The sequence below is a fragment of the Pleuronectes platessa genome, chromosome 3 (genome assembly GCF_947347685.1).
Source record: "Pleuronectes platessa chromosome 3, fPlePla1.1, whole genome shotgun sequence".
Lineage (NCBI taxonomy): Eukaryota > Metazoa > Chordata > Actinopteri > Pleuronectiformes > Pleuronectidae > Pleuronectes > Pleuronectes platessa.
The window spans coordinates 23,816,337-23,836,031 of record NC_070628.1 but is presented as its reverse complement, the minus strand read 5'-3'; the positions used below and the strand labels follow the sequence as shown (position 1 = coordinate 23,836,031).

At 42.7% G+C, this 19,695-nt stretch overlaps 1 protein-coding gene and 1 pseudogene across 2 annotated transcripts; both read left to right on the top strand.

Annotated features, from left to right (window-relative positions):
- The first annotated feature begins 7,027 nt into the window (after positions 1-7,027).
- LOC128437342 (G-protein coupled receptor 26-like) lies at positions 7,028-9,541 on the top strand (annotated as a pseudogene).
- Positions 9,542-11,631: 2,090 nt separating this feature from the next.
- cpz (carboxypeptidase Z) lies at positions 11,632-19,480 on the top strand. Of its 2 annotated transcripts, none has more exons than XM_053419452.1 (13): positions 11,632-11,964; positions 12,430-12,462; positions 12,959-13,010; positions 13,177-13,499; positions 13,593-13,808; positions 14,884-15,080; positions 16,400-16,561; positions 16,661-16,819; positions 16,904-17,039; positions 17,153-17,292; positions 17,549-17,648; positions 18,363-18,508; positions 18,630-19,480. In XM_053419452.1, exons 1-13 carry the CDS (start codon positions 11,871-11,873, stop codon positions 18,831-18,833), a joined length of 1,962 nt encoding a protein of 653 aa, XP_053275427.1. In that variant the 5' UTR covers positions 11,632-11,870; the 3' UTR covers positions 18,834-19,480. The 2 variants fall into 2 exon arrangements, with proteins under 2 accessions (XP_053275427.1, XP_053275426.1); XM_053419451.1 differs by having other exon boundaries at positions 14,884-15,119.
- The last annotated feature ends 215 nt before the right edge of the window (positions 19,481-19,695 follow it).

The following is a 19,695-nucleotide window of genomic DNA, read 5'->3' as shown; positions in this document are numbered from 1 at the left end:
CAAACAAACACATACACATCCCCCCCCCCCCCCCCCCCCCCACACACACACACACATATAGCTTTAGGCAAGGTCTCTCACACATGTGAGGCTCCACAACTGGACAATTTCACTAAGCAGACCCATGTGTTGTTGTGTTGAGTAATGTTCTCTCTCTGCCTCCTCTTTCTGTGCATGTAAGTAGACTGTGCTTACACTCATACCAGATACTTTAGGACACTGGAGAGTATCTCTGATTTGCAAAGGCCAAGATTGAATGTGGGGGCCGAAATTCCAGGCATTCCAGGTTTATTGAGTTGGTCTCTACAGAGAAATACTTTGGCTGTCCATAGTCATTTACATTTTTACTGGACTGAAGTGAGACAGAGCGTGACGGCTCTCATGGTTTCGTCTTTGTCTCGTTCTTTGTCCTTGTGGTCCATCCTAACAAGTTTCTGTCAACAGAGAGAGAAAGCAGTGGTTATACAAAAGATGTAATAGGTGTTTGATTCTTTTTTTCCCCATTATGAATACACATGCCAACCCAGATGCTTAACTTTGTTCTTCATTACATCTCCAACACTTTCTTTGTCTAATTTGTTTAATTTCATTCTTCCACATAGTCTATTTCTCATTCACACTCCCCCTTTCTGCTTCTTTCTTTTCCGAAGTAAATTGAGTCTTCAGTGTCTCTTTTTGTGGTCTCTAGCTTTCGAGCACTAAGACTTGTGGGTGTGAATATGTTTGTCGTTAAATCCCCTGATGAGCAGTTTTGCGAAATATTCTCTGAGCTCATAGATATCAGAGGAAATAGAGTTGTAAAATTTCAAATTAGAGCAAATTTTCGGAACAATATAACCATTAGATTATCACTATTATTATAATTTATTTATGTCCTTGATGTCCATTGACCTTACTCATCTGGAGATACCCTCCAATGAAATTTTCCGACAAAGTTTGGTCTGTTGATGAGTTGTTGCGTTATTTTGTACACATAAATACGCTAATACAAACAGACAGGGGTTAAAACAACACCCTGCTTCTGACTTCACTTTGCAACCAGGTTAACAGATGCTTCAATGTTGCAATAACCATACTAACCTTAGTAGGCTGCAACTTTGACAGATCCTGAGTGACACCTGATGAATTCATTACATCAGAGAGGTGACCATTGCACTTTGTATTTGTTCCTCCAACAATGCTCCTCTCCAGGTTTGATGGCAGACGAGGCACCATTTGGTTGCCAGGCCACAAATGAATACGAGATGGAGTAACTGGTCGCCATAGTGATCTTAAATAGTGTTGCTAAGTTGGTTTTATGAAATAAGGATGACGGATTTGTACAGTTCTCCACCTTGTTCCTAGTATTTAAAGGGTCAGTGAATACAATTTAGGAGAAATGGGTCAAATTTGAATATAGAATGTTTTCACTAGTTTGTTTCATTTTTTTTTTTTAATCGTTGTTTTCTTTAGTTAAATGACATTTAATTTAATGTAACTTCACCACTAGATATAAGCTGTAAGAGTGGTATTAATCAGTGCATTTCCCAAAAATATAAAATTATTACTTTGAGATCAAGGTATTTCTGTCACGTCCTGAGAAAAACTGTTGAGAAAAACTCTTGCTGTGGTACTACACAGACTGCTAACTGAACTGGATGTCATTGAGTACACTCATGCCAAGGAAAAACCCACACACACATACACACACACACACACACACACACACACACACACACACACACACAGACATGCAGTCACACAGAAATTCTTTTGTCAAAGCTCTGGTGATAGCTAAATCCTGTGAGCCTTCCCTCTGTCTCTCAGCTCCCTCATTCTGGCAGACTGCTGACTCATGCTTTCTAGTTTCTACGTCACTCTGTATGAGTGTGTGTGTGGGTGCGTGCGTGTGTGTCTCTCTCTCTCTTTCTCTTTCCCTCAGTCTCTCTTTCCTCATAAATCCGTTCTGCAGCCACTTTGCTCAACTCCACTTCTTTCTCTTAAGGGGAATTTCTTTGGATTTTGAATTATTCAGTTATGTGTCCTCATCTTGTGACCTGCGTGGGCGTGTACTCAAGTTTGCACAGACAATATTACTGTATGTGTGTGAGCTGGTTAAGATCATAGATGTGTGTGTGGGTGTGAAAGCAACTTCTACCATCGCTCCTGCTTGTGCTTGTCTGTATTTGCTTAGTTACCTTGAACGTTTTTGCTGTAGTTTCTTCAAGTGTATCCAGTGGTAGCAGTTGGTCATATTTTAGTTTTGAAAAAATAATGCCGCTTCTTTTAGGATATATTCTTCAGGAAGATACTGTATTCTAACAGCAGAAAGGGAGATGACATAGGGTTAACTTTCGGTTTTGCATTTAAAAGAAGTTATTCTGACTGGGAGTAGAAGGTAAAGATTTCAAGTTAACACTGTGGTACAGTGAAGGACATCGCTATTGATACCAGACTGTATAGAAGATATCATGGCTCCCCAAAAGTGAAGCCAAATCATCAGGCTTCCTCCATGTTAGCATATGGTACAAATGTTTTTTTCTTGAAGATGGTTTCTGTGATTTACCTTCTATACAGTACTGATGTTTGTTAAAGTGCTACTTTATTTTGGTTTAAATGATCTATTTGATGCGATAAAAATGGTGTGAAACATTGTGTTTGACACTGACTCACAATTGGACAATCACGTCTACCTTTGAAACTTCACTACAGTGGCTCCATCCCCCAGTTGCTATTCTGGTCAAATATCATCGGCGCAAGATGGAAGCATTCGTATCAGGGATATTTTGGGCTTTATTTTTAGGATAATTACCTAAAACTTTCCATTAGTCAGTCAGAACTGAAGAAGCATTTTGAAGGGGAGGTGAAACGCCATCAAGAAAACATAAGCACTTGTGCAACTTCTGAACAAAGGACACATTATAACTTCTTGTTACCAGCAACAAGGATGTGATGTTTTCATTAGTGTGTGTTAGTTAGCAAAATCGACTAACCTACTACAGCTGCGAGCAGCACTGAGTGGGCCTGAGCACTAGCAAACTTGGGACCTGATGCGTCCGAGAGGGAGGGTAGACAATGCACAGTGAAGTTACAACAACTTCATTTTCAGGATGATCAGTAGGTGGCGCTATGACCCTGAGTTATCAATGACATATGTAACTTTTCAGGCGGGGACTCTGATCATAGATGAGGGTTTTGGTGCTGATTAAACAATGCAGAAAAAATATTGTATATTGTAAACCAGCCACGAGCAGTCCTTCAAGGCATAAAGCATGTCACTTCCTATCGCCAGCAGGTGGCGCTGAAACGATGAGTCATTACTGACATATTGATCTGTTCAGGCCGAGACTGTGATTGTGTGAAAGAAGTTTGGGGTTGATTGGACAATGCACAGATGAGTAATGATGACTGCATTTCCTTTGGCGAAGGATCAAACTTCTGTTAGTAAAATAAATATTTATTTTTATTGCACAGCAAAGTTATCTTTCTCTAACCAAAGTGTGAGTAAACCTGTATATTAAAAGTAAGATCCCGCTTTCCTTCCTTTAAAATAAAAAGTCCAGATGTTGCGCTCGCCAAACTCAACAGACAGATTTTTTTTTTTGCGAACTGTGTTTTACGTGATCCATGGACTTTTTTCACTTTCTTTATCATTCTGATATTTTACATTTAATCTTAGGAAATATTCATTGGTTTCTCAGAGAATAAATAATGGATCAGGTATGTTCAGGGGACTGATATTTATGAGTATATGCAATTTGGTTCAGATCTGAAATCTATTTAACAAATGTGGTTGAACATTACATGATATATGTAATAGTTTGATTTAGTTATGTTTGCTAAAATTAACAAATTAAAATTGTACCTGATTCATTCCACAGCCTGTGCGTCCAAAATGATCATTTATAATCAAAACTGTAAAAAGGTTGTCTCCCACCTTTATAAGCATCACACACTGGTGCACAATCATTCCTCAGTCAGGCGCCCTGTTAGAGAGAGAGAGAGAGAGAGAGAGAGAGAGAGAGAGAGAGAGAGAGAGAGAGAGAGAGAGAGAGAGAGAGAGAGAGAGAGAGAGAGAGAGAGAGAGAGACAATGTGTGTGTCCGGACATGTGAGTGTCTGTTTGAGTTAGCATTCCCTCCGCCGAGACCTATTTATACACCAAGACTCCCACGCTCCAGAAACACTCACCCATGACATTTGTTTCCATTGTCGCCCCATCCTCACATCATCTTCCTATGTCTCTTTTTTCTCCATATCGCTCATTCTCCTCTCATCACCATCATCACTGCGGAGGTATATCACCGCAGGGGCCTGCTACCGTCACCTCAGCAAAAGGCCTCGCTCTCAGATCTGTGAAGAAGGGAAGAACTGAAATGAACAGGAAAGACAGATCGGGGTCACCGCTGCCAAAAAGGTGTGATTTCTCTCCCTCAGTCACAATGAGCCTCAGAGAGCTGAACCCAGGAGTCGGGACTGTGGGTGTAATCGTGCATTTAAATTTAAATAGACAAAAATCCTCCTGCAGTGGAATGAAGGACAAAGTAAAACCATTTTCCAGCTCACAAGCAAAGGAATAAAGGCAAACTTAAGGTGATGAGAGAGTTCCATATTGTGCTGCACACTGTGGGAAACTCTGTGTTACGTAATGGCACAAACACGTATGTATATAAACAGAGTCATAGAGCCAGGGGGCAGTGGCTGAAGGGGAAGTCGGATCCATCCCTCACTTCCTCGCAGATCTTCTTAAGTGCTTCTGCCATCAGCATTCTGTTGCTTGCATAATATAACCTAAAGCCGTGAAACCCAGAGAGGACACGTGCCCTCTTTAAGGGTTGCTTCTCGCTGAGGGGCGATTTCTCATTCCCTCTCTTCCTCTTTTATCCCTCTCTTTTTCTCTCTCTTTTTTCCTTCACAGCAATAGAGCCACTAAGTTAATACGCCACTGCCACAGCCGTTCCACAGATCAGGACGACGAAGAAGAGGCAGCGATTTGTTCATTTCTTATGTTAAATGTGATCTTCTAAGAACCTGTTAATGATTGAATATAAATGGAGCCTTTGGAGATGGCAGGGATAAGCAACATATGGGGAGCCAGGGTGGGAAAAAACAAAACACAGCCCGACCTCATGTCCATGGAAAAACATATATGATGTGTACATACTGAGAGAAAAGCTGCCCACACGTTTTCACACTCTCATGCCTGCATGCTCACTGAGGGGGGAAAAAGACAAACTATCTACTGGTTATAAACTGATGGATCATAACGATAAAGCTCCTCCAACCGGGACAACTTAACATTTTTAACAAACACACGTTTTGGTGTACAAACCTTAAAAACATATTATTTTGCAGCATAACATTTTGTTGGTGGGCATCGACAGATAAGGACATCCTGCCAATAGGACAGGCATACACGTCACTCTGTAGGACACGAACAAGCCACAGACATGGTCTTTCTGTGTTATATCTCCCTTCTATGTAAACATACTGTATAGTAACAATACTATTATTTAGCTTTTTGACTGAATATGTAGTAGTTTAGCTACAGAGAGAAGCATAGACCTCACAGTACTAAAGCAAAGTTCCTGTCTTTAGTTTCCATGTGAAGGTAAAAAGAAGCCCTTTCTACTTTGAGATGGTTTATCAGTGTCCCAGCTAAAAACAATTGAGTGTCCATTCACTGGATTTCTTATCGTAATAAAAAACGACTCACCCAGGGACTGAAGGAAAAGACCAGAAGACAAAATAGCAATTTAATTATTCACATCCACATATGCACAACAAAGTACTGCAAGATCATTTCCACAAGCTTGTTGAAGACATATACTGTGGGGGATTGTTTCATATTATTTAAACCTGTCAGAATAAGGCTTTAAGATGTGAATAGAAATAGAATCACCTGACTGCTGCTGTGAAGGCAAGATGTAGGCTACTGTCATCCTTTTATCCCATCTATCCCTCCTGCACACTTCCTTCCTCCCCCTTAATCCCTTTTTTCTCCTACCCATCCTCTCATATACTTCCCCACTCACACCACTCACACTCTTCACACCTGCCTCTGCCATGTAAATGAATCCCCAACATGTCAATGTCGGATATTTTCAAGGAGTGTGTACGTGAAATTAACATGAGCCGGCATGCGGTCTCTTACAGGCATTTAATGGGACATCAACACAAATCAGAAGTGAAGAAGAGGAAGTTCAAAGAGTGAGGAAGTCACCAGAGATTTGGTGTTGCTATGGAGATGAGTGATTTTGTGTGTGTGTGTGTGCGTGTGTGTTTGTGATCCAGGTATTACTGATGTTCTGGGGACCTAAATCTATTCACTTTACAGGGAAAATAAGTTCCCATACATTGTAAATCATTACATTTAAAGTAAAGAAATGTTTTAAGCTTAAAGTTGGATTAAGGTTTGGGTTTAAATTGAGGTTAAGTTTAAGTAATGTTCAGGACATTAGACAAGTATTAGGTAGGATCAATTAAAAGGGTCCAAGAAATGGAGACACATCAGTGTGTGTGTGTGTGTGTGTGTGTGTTTTCATGGTCCAGGTGTTATGTTGTGGGAACCTTAATCTGTCACATTATGGGTCCTTGTCTTCCTTATTGTGACGAAAAGCAAATCTACATAAATTAAATCATAACATGAAGACATAATTAAGGTTAGATTTTAGGTTAAGCTTTGTTTGTTTGTGTGTGTGTGTGTGTGTGGGTGGGTGATGCACAAAATCTGTTACTACCACAGCTTCATCCTCTCATGTTGGTCCACTGGAAGGTATTTACATGACATATACTGTTTGTAAAAGAAGGTATACACGCAGTAACTCTCACACAAACACACACTCACTCCACAAATCAGTATGTTTCCATTTGTTTTGCGCATGGGGCCACAAACAGACCTGCTCTCACGCCTATTGCACAGGTCATTTCTGCTTAAAAACACAACTCATCTTTCTGGGGAGGAAGAGAGGAATCGGAGTGCAAACAGCATGACATCACCCCATCTCGGATATTCTCTCCTGCTTGCATGAATCTTGCTCAAGCGTCACATGACTTAGCTACCAACAGCACGTGCAGGGCACACGGCATTGGCCACGAGAGACGAGGCGCTGGAGAGTGATCGAGAGTAAACAGAGGGGAGAGAGGGATTTACTTTTACTTAACAACTGTAATCATATGCAGGAGGGGGCGAGAGACGAGCAGAGACATAGATCCTAACAGGTTTAAAAAGTGTTCCATGTCAGTGACAGTTGCTGACAGGGCGGTTTGTTTGGGGGTTTCAGCACTGGACAGCTCTCCCCGCGTGTCTCCCCGCGTGTCTCCTCGTCACACGAGCGCTTCTGGCACGTGCGCCGGGACGATGAGCATCTCTCAGAGCCGGTGGGGGGTACGAGCAGAGCGCATGGCGCACTCCCTCCACCATCCTCCCCACAGCTGCTGCCGCTAAAGCCTCGAGAGATGAGCACATATGCGGGGATACCGGAGTTCCTCCTGGAAGTGTCCATCGTGGTGATCGCCGTGGTCTCGCTGCTGACCAACGTGTCCGTGCTGCTATGCTTAACCCAGAGCGCCGAGCTGAGGTCGCACGTGCCCGGGCTCTTCATCCTGAACCTCTCATTCTCCAACATCCTCCTCGCCATCGTCAACATGCCCGCCACTTTCCTCGGGGTGGCCCAGAGCGCAAAGCCCTTCGGCCACTTGTTCTGCCAGGCTGTGAGTTTCGCGGAGACTTTCCTCACCACTAATGCCATGCTGAGCATGGCCGCGCTCAGCGTGGACAGGTGGATAGCGGTGGTGTTTCCCCTGAGTTACTCCAGCAAGATGCGCTACAGGGACGCGCTCCTGATCGTGGCGTACTCGTGGCTCCACTCGCTCGCGTTTTCTGTCTCCCAGCTGCTGATGGACTGGGGGGGATACAGCCACACCTACGCCTCCTGCACGCTGCACCTGGCCGGGGAGGAGAGGTCGATGCAGATCGCAGCCTATACGACCTTCACGGTGCTGTTCCACCTCAGCAGCTTCGCGCTCTGCCTCTTCATCCTGTCCTTCGCCTACCTGAAAGTTCTGAGAGTTGCCAGGTCCCACTGCAAGAGGATAGATGTGATCACAGTGCAGACCCTGCTGCTGCTGGTCGATATTCACCCCAGGTAAAGTCTACTGCTGATGGAGATTCAACTTTGAGGCTGAGGTTGTTCCCAGGGCAGTTTGACCAGATATGTTCCCAACACAAAAAAAAAAACAACTTAAAATGCATTTATTCATCAGTATTTCATAGATGGAGCAACTATCTAATAGCAATGAACATTGAACATGAAAAACAGCTTTCAAATATGTGCCCTTCAGATCCCCCTGACCATTCCATTAACTGTTCAATTTAAAGTAATAGCTATGGACCTTTCAGATTATATTTTGACATTTATGTGACATGTAACATCACTTGTTTGAACACAAATCTTTACCAATATGATCAATCAAATAAGTTGGTTCCTTGGGCTGGAGACACATGACAGTAATCCTGGAGTTACATTCGAATGCTTTGGGGTTCTGAATGTTCACACATGACACAGAGCCTGTTTTGTCAAGCTGTCAATTATGTTTATAACTATATATATTCATTTTTATATATAAATATTGTTTATTTATTTGTTGTGGGGTGAGAAATTAATGAATCGTTCTCTGTGTCTGTCAGTGTGAAGGAGAGATGTCTGGCAGAACAGAAGAAGAGGAGGCAGCGTGCCACTAAGAAAATTTGCATCTTCATCGGCTCCTTCATCCTCTGCTATTCACCCTATGTTATAACAAGGTAACACTCAGCACTGTGACTCACTGACTTCCTGAGAAACTTGTTGACCTTCAGAAGAGCTATTTGTACAACACTGACCTAAAAAATCTATTACATGTCCTGCTTGTATGATCATGGGTTTGACTATTATGTTCATCTTTGTAATATGTAAAAGACCCGGAAAATCAGTAAGGTTGATATAATCTTAAATTAATTGAAGTTAAATCACCTCTCTAACACAAATAACTAATAAAAATAACTGTTGACAGAATGGGAAATAAATAGTGTTCTCCCCTGTTGAAGGTCAAAGAGCTTTGTTACTTGACTTATATTTATATATACTAATATTATGCTGTTTTTCTTGGGAGACATGAGTGGATATGTCCACACTCAAGTCTCTGCCCAAGTTATTTACAGCATCATGAAAAGTGACTGTATTTCAATAAGGAGACGAGATGGTAACTCACATTATGGGTCTTTTGATGATGTAAGACAAATTGGCTTCCTCCACTTATGCTGCTTGTATTTCTGCTGCAGGTTGCTGGAGTTGTTGCCCTCCATGCACATCCCTCGGTACGTAGGTATCGCCACCAAATGTCTGTCCTATGCCAAGTCCTCCAGTGACCCGTTTGTCTACTGTCTGCTGCGGCACCAGTACAGGAAGGTCCTGGTCAGTGTCATCGGCCGGGTTCTGAGAAAGGATCGTTACTCGCTGTCTGCCCACAGCATTAGCAGCACACTGGACACCGCAGACGATTCCTGCATCGCTAGGATTACTTGAGCTCAATATGCTAGTTTTTAAGTGAGTCATTACCTTCATCACCTTCTTCAGGAAGGTTCAGAGGTCAGGCACTTTAGAAATTTGCTGCCCCCGCGGATGGAGAGGTGTCAGTGCCTTGCTCAAGGACACTTGAGGGCCTGAACCATGGGACTGTTCAAGCCAGTGTAGACAGTGAGACCTCTGATGTTTGCCAAAGGCCCTTGTCAGAGTGTTGTTTCCACAGGGCTCATCACTTTACCTGCTGAGGCAATCCCAAAGATACACCACATGAAAACCACAGCACTATGCCATCAATGGAAATGTATCTTTTAAATTATTTTAAATTTGTCAGGAAGTGGTCCTCATTTTTCAGTGCAAAACTGGGGAAAAACATTAATGACTGTTTTGTTGCTAATATTACAGATTGTGACATTTTTTAAAAGAAATGTGTGAGGATGTTATATCATAGCAAAGAACACAGATTTAATAATAAACTCCACTGCCACAGATACAATTAGTCTGCTGTTTGAGTAAAGCATAATTAAATGTCATACAATGATACTGTTGGATGTATCTATTATATATTATCGGACAGTTGTGATAAAACAGTGGTTTACACTGTTTTGCTACATGAACTCTCATCAGATCATGTTCACATCCATGAAGTGTGAACAGTTCAAACAGATTTATCTCATTTGTAGTATTTTTTTAGATGAAATAAAATTATAATTTGAAAACACATTTTCCTTACTATTACTTTAACTGTCAACATTTTCAACTCCCCATCCTATCACTTCCAAGTGGTATACCTGTCTACTGCTCTTTTCACCTCAAAAGTGTGAATAAACTGTAAAAATCACAATTTAAACTAGAAGTCTCCCTATCTCTGTGTGCAGGTATTTCACCCTTTTTTTTTTTAATGACCGGGTTAACTCTCAGACCCTGTGCAGTGGTGCTCTTCTTTTTTTGATTCAATTATCCATCATTAATCTGGTGGCTCTGCAACGTAGCCACAATCTGAAGTAAGCTACTGCAAATGCCGGGGAAACAGAAGTGCTTTTGGTTACTTAATGGTAGACGTATGTCCTTGGCGCGGTAAATCGAGCCTTCATCTGTCAGTGAAATTTTGTTATCAAATCACACAATTGCATGGTGAAAGTGAGGCTTATGGGGTCGACGGATTCGTCTTTCATAGCCATCACACTGTAGCCTTTTCCAATGATCCAAGCTCCTATGGGCCACTTAGTCAGCAGAGTCTCTTGTTTTGACTTGTGCTCCCACAAATTAAAGTCGACCTTATTGTGAAAACCCAATGAACTCAGACTTGATGCAGGGGAACTTGAACAAGGGTTTATTTGATCATTTCATTCCAGCATGTCCATTGCCGACTCAATTCTCTATTTCCTGTAGCTATATCCTCTATATATCCCACCGTCAAAAAACTTGTGTTGATCCAAACCTTTGCTGACCTCACTCAGTCTTACCAGCACCATGTTTTGCCATGTGCATAAAACTGTGATTTCACCGGTTGTAAAGCAATACTAATATAAATGCATTTTAAAACATTAAATCAACAATATAAATGTAACTAATAGTCCACGATTCAATCATTGATTGTCATATATCATATTTCACACAAGGACATAAACTAAAGTGGCTCTTAATTTGTAAAATCCACATTTTCCTCATAATGATGAGACAAGAAAAAAAAAGTCTCTATTGTTACTTTAAATCCTCCGCTGAGCCCACAGGTTTATCTTAGGACCCTCTGTAAGGTCCTGACCCCATCTTGGTAACCACTGCTGAAGACTTAATCCCTGAAGTTGCCTAATGACAAGATTTATATAAGAATACAAAGGGGAAGGGGCTCCGCTTTGAGACCCACTAATTGTACCCAAATCTATTCTTCCATTTAATTGGGGAAGATTTGTCAGTCTAACAATACAAGCATGAACTTGTTGCTCCTACCTTTATACGAGCCACGTTCCTTCCTCTCGTAACACCCCCCACCTCCCCAACACACACACACGCACACACACACACACACACGCACACACACACGCACACACACACGCACACACACACACACACACACACACACACACACACAAGCTACGTGCAGTGAAATTTGATCGGCACTAGCTCTTAACACAGTGCGCCATAATCCTGGCGCGCCGCACTTTTTTCTCTTTTCTTTTTTCTCGGGTCATGGATGCTCCGCGCAGACAAAGGAAGGAGGTCGTCTCTCCGTGATGTGTAGGCGGTAATTATCAGGAGAAAGAAGTTGCCGCTTCAAACGCGCACTGCCACATCACACACCGAGCAGCTCGAGCATTGCCCGTCCTGCAACATGCGTTTAGGACTTTTGGTGCTGTTCTTCTCCTGGTCGAGGAGCTGTTGGTGCGCCCCGCAGCAGGTCTGTCATCCCGGGGACGAGCTTTTGGGTAAGACGACTTCAGCTTCAAATAACCTTCTCGTGGAAATATGCGCACTGAAACACAGCAAAGCGTGCGGGCTGACGCGTCATGCGTAAAGTGGGGCTCAGTGAGAACATGTAAAACTACAAGAGGGACATTTGTAAACGTATTGCTGCTCAACAGGCACTTGGAATTAACCTTAACGTTTTAATTTAGTGTTTACAAGTCTCTCCAGTCTCTGATCCACAGACTCTGGAGAGGCGCGTGTGCTCTGCTCGCAGAGTTGACACATTACTGCTCACACAGTGTTGTTGACACATTGTCACCGGATGTTTTTAACGACACAATCACAAAAGCTTGGAGATGAGCAGTTTACAATAAAAGCACAGGATCCTTGACGTGTCCACAGCTCGTGAAGATGGCGCCTCCTAGCGTTGCATTTGTGGCCCATCGGTGTGTTCTCATGCCTGTTGTTCTGCTTCTCTTTCACAGGAAGATGCACTAGCAACGTTTATGAAGAAAAACGTAAGTGGATACATTTTTGACCTTTTATACAGCCTATAAATCACATGCTTAAAGGCAGGGCTGTCTAAAACGTTACATGAGTGCCCCTGTAGTTGAATTTTCAGGCCGTGACCTGACCTTCAGGGCTGGAAGAAGAAAAAGAGTTTGAAATACCAAATGCTGCTGCAAGATGAAACAGGCCTCCTCCTCTCCAGACAGCCAATGTGAGGGGGGACGCAGCTGCAGCGTCTCAGCTCTAACTGCAGGGCAACAGAGTTTAGAGAGACAAAAAATATCTCACATTTTCAAACACCAGCTGCTACATTAGTCAGAGCTACTAGTTTTATAATGACTCATGATATTTGTATGAAAGATTTTTATCCAGCACTTGCCCTAAAGAGACTCAGCTGGTTCCAGAAATTGTATTAGCTCCGACAGTAACCTTTAGCTGTGTTTTATTGGGTAAAGTTTAAGTTAGGTGAAAAGTTGAGTTACCACTTCTTCTCTCTTCCCACAGCCACGTGTACAGAGCTAAACCTGGGCTACTGTAATGATATGGAATACTCAAGGTGGGTTATAGAGGTTGGTACTAATGTGTACAAACAGAGCAGGGCCCACTAAAAACATTAACCTCACACATTTGAATCCATTCCAGTTATTCTGTCGATCTGAATTTTCTTCATGAGCTCAATGACATCTGATTGTGGGTGTTGTATTTACACTCTGCTGCTCCAGAACCATATTTCCAAACATCCTTGGCCACCGGACTCGCTCGGATGCTGAATCAGGGGCAGAGTACCTCCTCCTCAGTGTCATCCACGGCCTGCTCAACGGCGAGTGCTCCCCCGAGATACGCCTCATAAGCTGTGCAGTGATCGCCTCGCCCTGCCGGGACGACAAGATGATCAAGCCATGTCGCAGCACGTGTGAGACCTTGAGGAAGGACTGCAGCCACGCCTTTGAGGCCATCGATATGGCCTGGCCCTACTTCCTTGACTGTGACCGCTTCTTCGCCAGCGACCGAGAGGGCTGCTTCGACCCGCTGGCAGGGATGAGAGGTGAAGCTCACACTTTCTTTTGCACCGATGCACATCCTTCGAAACTAGCACACCTCCCCTTTCCCTCTCTAAACCCTGGTATCCCTCCTCCAGCCAAACAAGAGCAAGCAATGTCCAGCCTCTCTCCACAAGAACCCAGCACCATCATCCAGTTCACCTACACCTCCAATGCCCAGATGTACAGCTTACTGAAGAGAACCGCGGCCAAGTGTTCACATATCTCCCACGTGTACAGCATCGGACGCAGCACTGAGGGCAGGGATTTGCTGGCCATCGAGTTCACCAACAACCCTGGACAGCACGAGCTAAGTGAGTAAGAAACTGCAGCAGGTCTTGTGATACACTCTCTCTGTTCAGTTCCCCTTGTTGTGTTTCAAAAGCTATGGATAATATATCCTCTTGATTTTCCATCTACATGTTTGGAGATACGATTTGAACCTGACATTGACATGGCAGCGTCTTGAATAGTGGTTGTGGTGAAAGTGTCATCAAACCGTTTCTGATTGACCAATCCTGCATTTATTCGCCTCTGATGAATTGCCGGTGTTGAGGTGCTGTAAACAAGAACATGTGATATCTACATAGAATCTATACTTCAGGTTCTGCCCCCTGCACGCTATGCCCAGGCGCTTCCCCTCGCCTGAATGTGCTGGACATTTCTCAATTGTTGAGATATATAGACATTTCTTTACAGAGGTCACATATTTAGTCTCCATGTTCATTTAGTCTCTTTAACTCATGCTCGTTCATGGCCTTCCTTTGGTGCTTGGCAGCTAGAAGACAATCACATTATCTATAAATACAGCTCTGTACTGGAAATAACACGGTGGGAGTGAACCAAAACAGTAGTTAAGGTGAAACTAAAACAAAAACAAAAAATAAAATGAGCCGAAATATACCGTAAACCTCAATAGTGCTGAGCTGATCTGCACAGCTCATTGCTTCGGCCTTACCTTGCACCAAGGGGGCATCGGCGTGCATAGTTGTTGACCTGCTGGTGAACATGGTGGAGAAAGTAGCAGCTAAAGTGTCTCTGCAGATGATGGAGACCAAAACAGGAGGATAAATGTTGGTCTTACATTCACCATGTAGCCAAAACACCATTCCAAATGACAGCTCCCAAATCACGGGCCTTTCTGTGTGGACTTTGTATGTTTATCCCAGAATTGGTTTTCTTCGGCTTCCTCCCTGAATCCAAAGACAGATTGGGGTTTTGTTAATTGGAGACCCGGATGAGTGGTATAGATAACGAATGGATGGATTGATGAATGTCTGCCAGATGTGTCACAACCACTTTCTAAAAGGTTAATAAGTGGATATTGTGTGTGTCCAAAATGAATTCATACAGCTATAATCATGTCTGGTTCTGTTCTGTGCACCGTAGCGGAGCCAGAGATCAAGTTGGTGGGCAACATGCATGGCAACGAGGTGCTGGGCCGTCAGCTGCTCATCTACCTGGCTCAGTACCTGTGCTCAGAGTACATGCTGGGCAACCAGAGAATTCAGACCATCATCAACACAACCCGCATCCACATCCTGGCCTCCATGAACCCTGATGGCTATGAACTGGCCGCCGCAGAGGTAGAGGATAGCAATGACCCGGAGCTCAACAACCAGGAAGTAAATCTTGTTAACAGTTAAAGAAAGACAAACCGCCATTATCCGCTCTCTGTACTGTCCACTGATCTTGCCGTGTTGGAGGAGGACTCTCTCGGCCTCCTGTCTGTCTGTCCATCTGTCTGTCTGCCCATTCGTCCAACCATCCCTTTGTATATATAGTCTCACTAGTCTAGAACAGGTCCTTCCTCTCACGCATATAAAGTCTTCAACCGGCCAAAGATATGCGCATGAGCAGAAATACAACTGAAATGATATAAAAGGAGCTCAATATTTCAAATTTTAGTCAACCAGAGTCTGCTAAAACCCTATTATTATTATCATTATTTTTATTATTATTATTATTATTAGTAGTAGTAGAAGTAGTAATAGTAGCTCTGCGTATCCAGCCGTATATCATTCACTATTATACTGTAGATTATATTGTACATGTACTGCTGTATATGTATGTTACACTGTAGAAGCAACTGAGAGCAGTTTTCAGGTCATGGATTGAGCCATTTATAACAACCTGTCACTGAGACACTAACAAGCTCTGCATGTTTACATTCTGTAGCCTGATCACGTGTTTGCTCAAATGTGCGTAGCAGTCATTTGAAAAACTGACGCTTAAAACTCTGTGCTGGTCACATTGTGAAGTCCACAGCGATGAGGATCATCTGTCCATGTATGTAATGTGCGATCTAAACATCCGCACACAGCTACATGTAACGTTTCATGGGTTTAAGTCGTTAGCATGTATATTTTGTGAATCAGTCATGCAGATTGCACCTGCATGACTGATTCACAATACATACATGGTTGTAAGCTCGCAGCATGTTGTACCTTTTCACTACTATGGCGTAATTTTAAATGTGTTTATGTCTGTTTGTTGTATGTAATATAGTATTTTTTAGATATACTGAATGAATGTAAAAAAGTAAATTAAAACCTCAAATTTTACATTTACTCTACATTGGTATGTATATGGTAATATATACTCATTTATGTTTTTTGGTTGTTTTGGATAAATCAGAGATCTCCATTTTCTGATTTATTGTCCTCGTATCGTTGCATCGACTTTTCCTCATGACGGATATATGGTCTTGTCTACATGTTAACAATATTATTAACAAAGATAATCTTACATGCTCCTACCTATATTCCTGACTAATATTCATATATTTTCTTCATGTAATCACTGCTCCTACTAATGTCTACACGTCATCAGGAATCTTGTCAGTCATGATAGAGACGTCTGACCCTTTGTAATGCCTCCAGTCGTTTGAACCGATATGTTTCAGGGTCACTTGATGAATAGTTGGACCAGTGGTCGGGCCAACGCCCAGAACCTCGACCTGAACCGCAATTTTCCAGACCTCACCTCAGTCTTCTACCGGAATCGCCGCGGCAGGCACTACCGCATTGACCACACTCCAATCCCTGATGCCTACTGGTTTGGAAAGGTGAAGGGACATTAGTTAAATTTTTCTTAATCACATTTGATAGTCATGCATAGATTCTGCATTTTCTGCATTTTCTGCATGTCTTCTTTTGGGCTGTAGGTGGCACCAGAGACCTATGCAGTGATGAAGTGGATCAGGTCACTGCCCTTCGTTCAGTCCGCCAGCCTCCATGGAGGAGACCTGGTGGTCTCTTATCCCTTCGACTTCTCTCGACACCCCCAAGAGGAGAGGATTTTCTCACCCACTCCAGACGAGCAGGTAGGAAAGGAGGATAAGTGAACTTTTGTTGTCAGCTGGATAATATTCATTGTTTCACCACCTTGATGATGTCCCCCTGCTCAGCTCTTCAAGCAGCTGGCTCGCACCTATGCGGACGCCCACGCCACCATGTCAAATAATGACACAGAGAGGTGCGGAGCCTCCTTCTACCGAACTAGAGGCATCATCAACGGGGCGCTGTGGTACAGTTTTGCTGGTGGTGAGATGCAGAACTTTTTAAACTACAGACAGCACCACTTTTAACATTCTCCTTTCTCAAATGCTCCCCCCCCCCATTACCTGTGAAGGACTCATTATGCACATGTCATGCAGGCATGTCCGACTTCAACTACCTGCACACTAACTGTCTGGAGATCACCGTGGAGCTCGGCTGTGACAAATTCCCCTCGGAGGCCGAGCTTTACCCGGAGTGGAAGAGGAATAAGGAGGCTCTGCTCAGTTTTGTTGAGTCTGTAAGTTTCTGTTTGGAATTCTTTCTCAACTGGGGAGATACTTACTGATTTTGCAACTGCTAGCTGATAATATTTGTCAATTAAAAGTTTCTAGTTTCAAAGATAAGAAAGAACATAAATTAATAAAATGTTATAAAAAGTAGGTTCTAGCGTAGTAATAACAATTGTTGGTGTATGTGTGTAATCACTCTGTCCATGATGAATCTATTTAAATGTATGGATGTGGCTGTCCTCTGAGCTGCCTGTCTCTGACCAGGTCCATCGAGGGATAAAGGGAGTTGTCAAGGACCTTGACGGCAACGGGATAAAAGGTGCTACCATCTCTGTCAGGGGGATTAGGAAAGATGTCACCTCAGGTAAGTTTTCATATTTTAATTATTATTCTTTTGTATCTGTTATAATCTGTATTCATCTCTAAATAAACCTCATAATTGTCAGCAGTGCCATAACAGACAGGACAGCTCAGGTAAAAGATCTGACACTTGAGATACAGGAAGCCCCTCATCACAGGAAGTAGATTGATTCATTCAGTAAAAAATACTTTCAATGCTCGATGGACCCAAACGATTAAGGGACATTTTATAAATCTTGCATCACCGAATTTAAACCGATCAATACAAAAATCAATAACAAACATACTTTTATAAAGATAGTCCATATGACTAAATGAATAAATTGAAGCCAAATCATCTAGATCGCCTCTTGGTGGCTGGCTACAGTAGAGGTAATAAACCCTGCCTCCTCAATGTTACTTTATGGGTCATGGATCAAACTAAAAACATCTCAGTACATTCAATAATTTTGTCTCATAAATGTTTTTCTGTCATTTTAGTCTTGGTATCACACTAATGTAAATATTATCGTATTATGGTTATTTCTCTTTTCTCCAACTTTTAGGCATGCATATTGAAGCTGTTAATCCCAGGTTGCAAAAGTTGGATATTAGACATTTCATTGATTTTCTCCCGCAATCCTCTTTTAACACACTCTTCCATCACGGTCTTCCCTCTTTGATTTGTTTGACCGCCCATGTTTCATTGCCCCACCCTGTTCCGTCTCTACCCTTCCAGCTGAAGATGGAGACTACTGGCGGCTGCTGAACCCTGGTACTCACATCCTGACAGCCACAGCCAAGGGTTACTCCAGGGTCACGAAGAGGGTTCATCTGCCTCACAGACTGAACAAGGCGGGACGTGTTGACTTTGTGTTGGAGAAGGTTTGGATCCTCGTCTTCATTTTTTTGTGTTCAGTGAATACGATCATCAGACACACTTGCACGGTCATTAGTTCACCACACGTTCTCTCCAACTTCATCTTGTCCCTCATCCTGCCTTCAGGTTCCTGTGGAGCCCGATATCGACGACCACCTCTTCCCTACAGTAGACACGTGGGATCGATTTGACCCCTACAACCAGTTTGGGCGCAACAGCGAGCCAGACGCTCGCGAAGGAGAGATTGAGCGGGAGGAGAAGCCTTGGTGGTGGACTTACTTCTCCCAGTCTGGCATTTCACCTCCGCCCTGGCTGCTGAGAAGTGTCTAAACTCAGTGTCGGGTAAATGGAGATCCTAGCGTACCACTGCAGAGGGTGACTGGCGATGGATGGCGCCACATCCAGTCCCACCAGTATCCGCATCCATGTAGCAGAAGCTGTGAAACTGAAATCAACAGTACCTAAATATATTTCACCGCTTCCTGGAAGGATGTGAAGAGGCTTTTTCCACCAGGCAACACATTTAATTCTGGTCTGTAGGTGTAGGAGTTTTGGCCAATATTGCTTTGCAGCTACAATTATAATTTTTTTAAAATGGAACCACTGGGAGATAAATGAGTTATGCTCAATGATATGACTTTAACGAAAATCACAAAAATAATGTCATGCACGTATTTGGATATTGTGATTATAGATTACAACTTCCTATGGGACGGCAGCTCTTTTAATTAGCTAGTTAAATTTGTTTTATTAGGTTTGACTATTCTGTTCCACAGGTAATTTACCTCCGTTTTTTTAGTCCCAAGTAATGTATTATACAAGGCCGAATTTATGGACCACTAAGGGCATTTGATATTGAGCACCACATTTATGCTTGGGTTATCAGTAACCATGCACATTTGTAAACAATTGTACTGATTTGTAGATTCCTACTATGTTTGTTTTCCACAAGCTTTCAAAATAAATATTTTCTGGCATATTCTTTTTCTTCTTTAAATGTGTAAATGATTAAGTCGCATGTTGTCAGGGTTTAAAACAGGCTCTACTTCTTTTAAGGTGGCACTCAAATGCTCAAGTACGCAAAGATTTTATAATGTGGATCCTATTCCTTAATGCAACTGTCCAGTTCATCATTATGGCTGAGTAGCGGCCTCGTCTGAATCCATTTCTCTTCACCAGTGATGTTGCTGCA

Excerpts from the sequence above, each read along its gene's own strand:
- cpz (XM_053419451.1), top strand. The coding sequence starts at position 11,871 with ATGCGTTTAGGACTTTTGGTGCTGTTCTTCTCCTGGTCGAGGAGCTGT. Across the intron at positions 11,965-12,429 it reads TCCCGGGGACGAGCTTTTGG|GAAGATGCACTAGCAACGTT; the intron begins GTAAGACGACTT and ends TCTCTTTCACAG. Across the intron at positions 17,293-17,548 it reads TGCTCAGTTTTGTTGAGTCT|GTCCATCGAGGGATAAAGGG; the intron begins GTAAGTTTCTGT and ends GTCTCTGACCAG.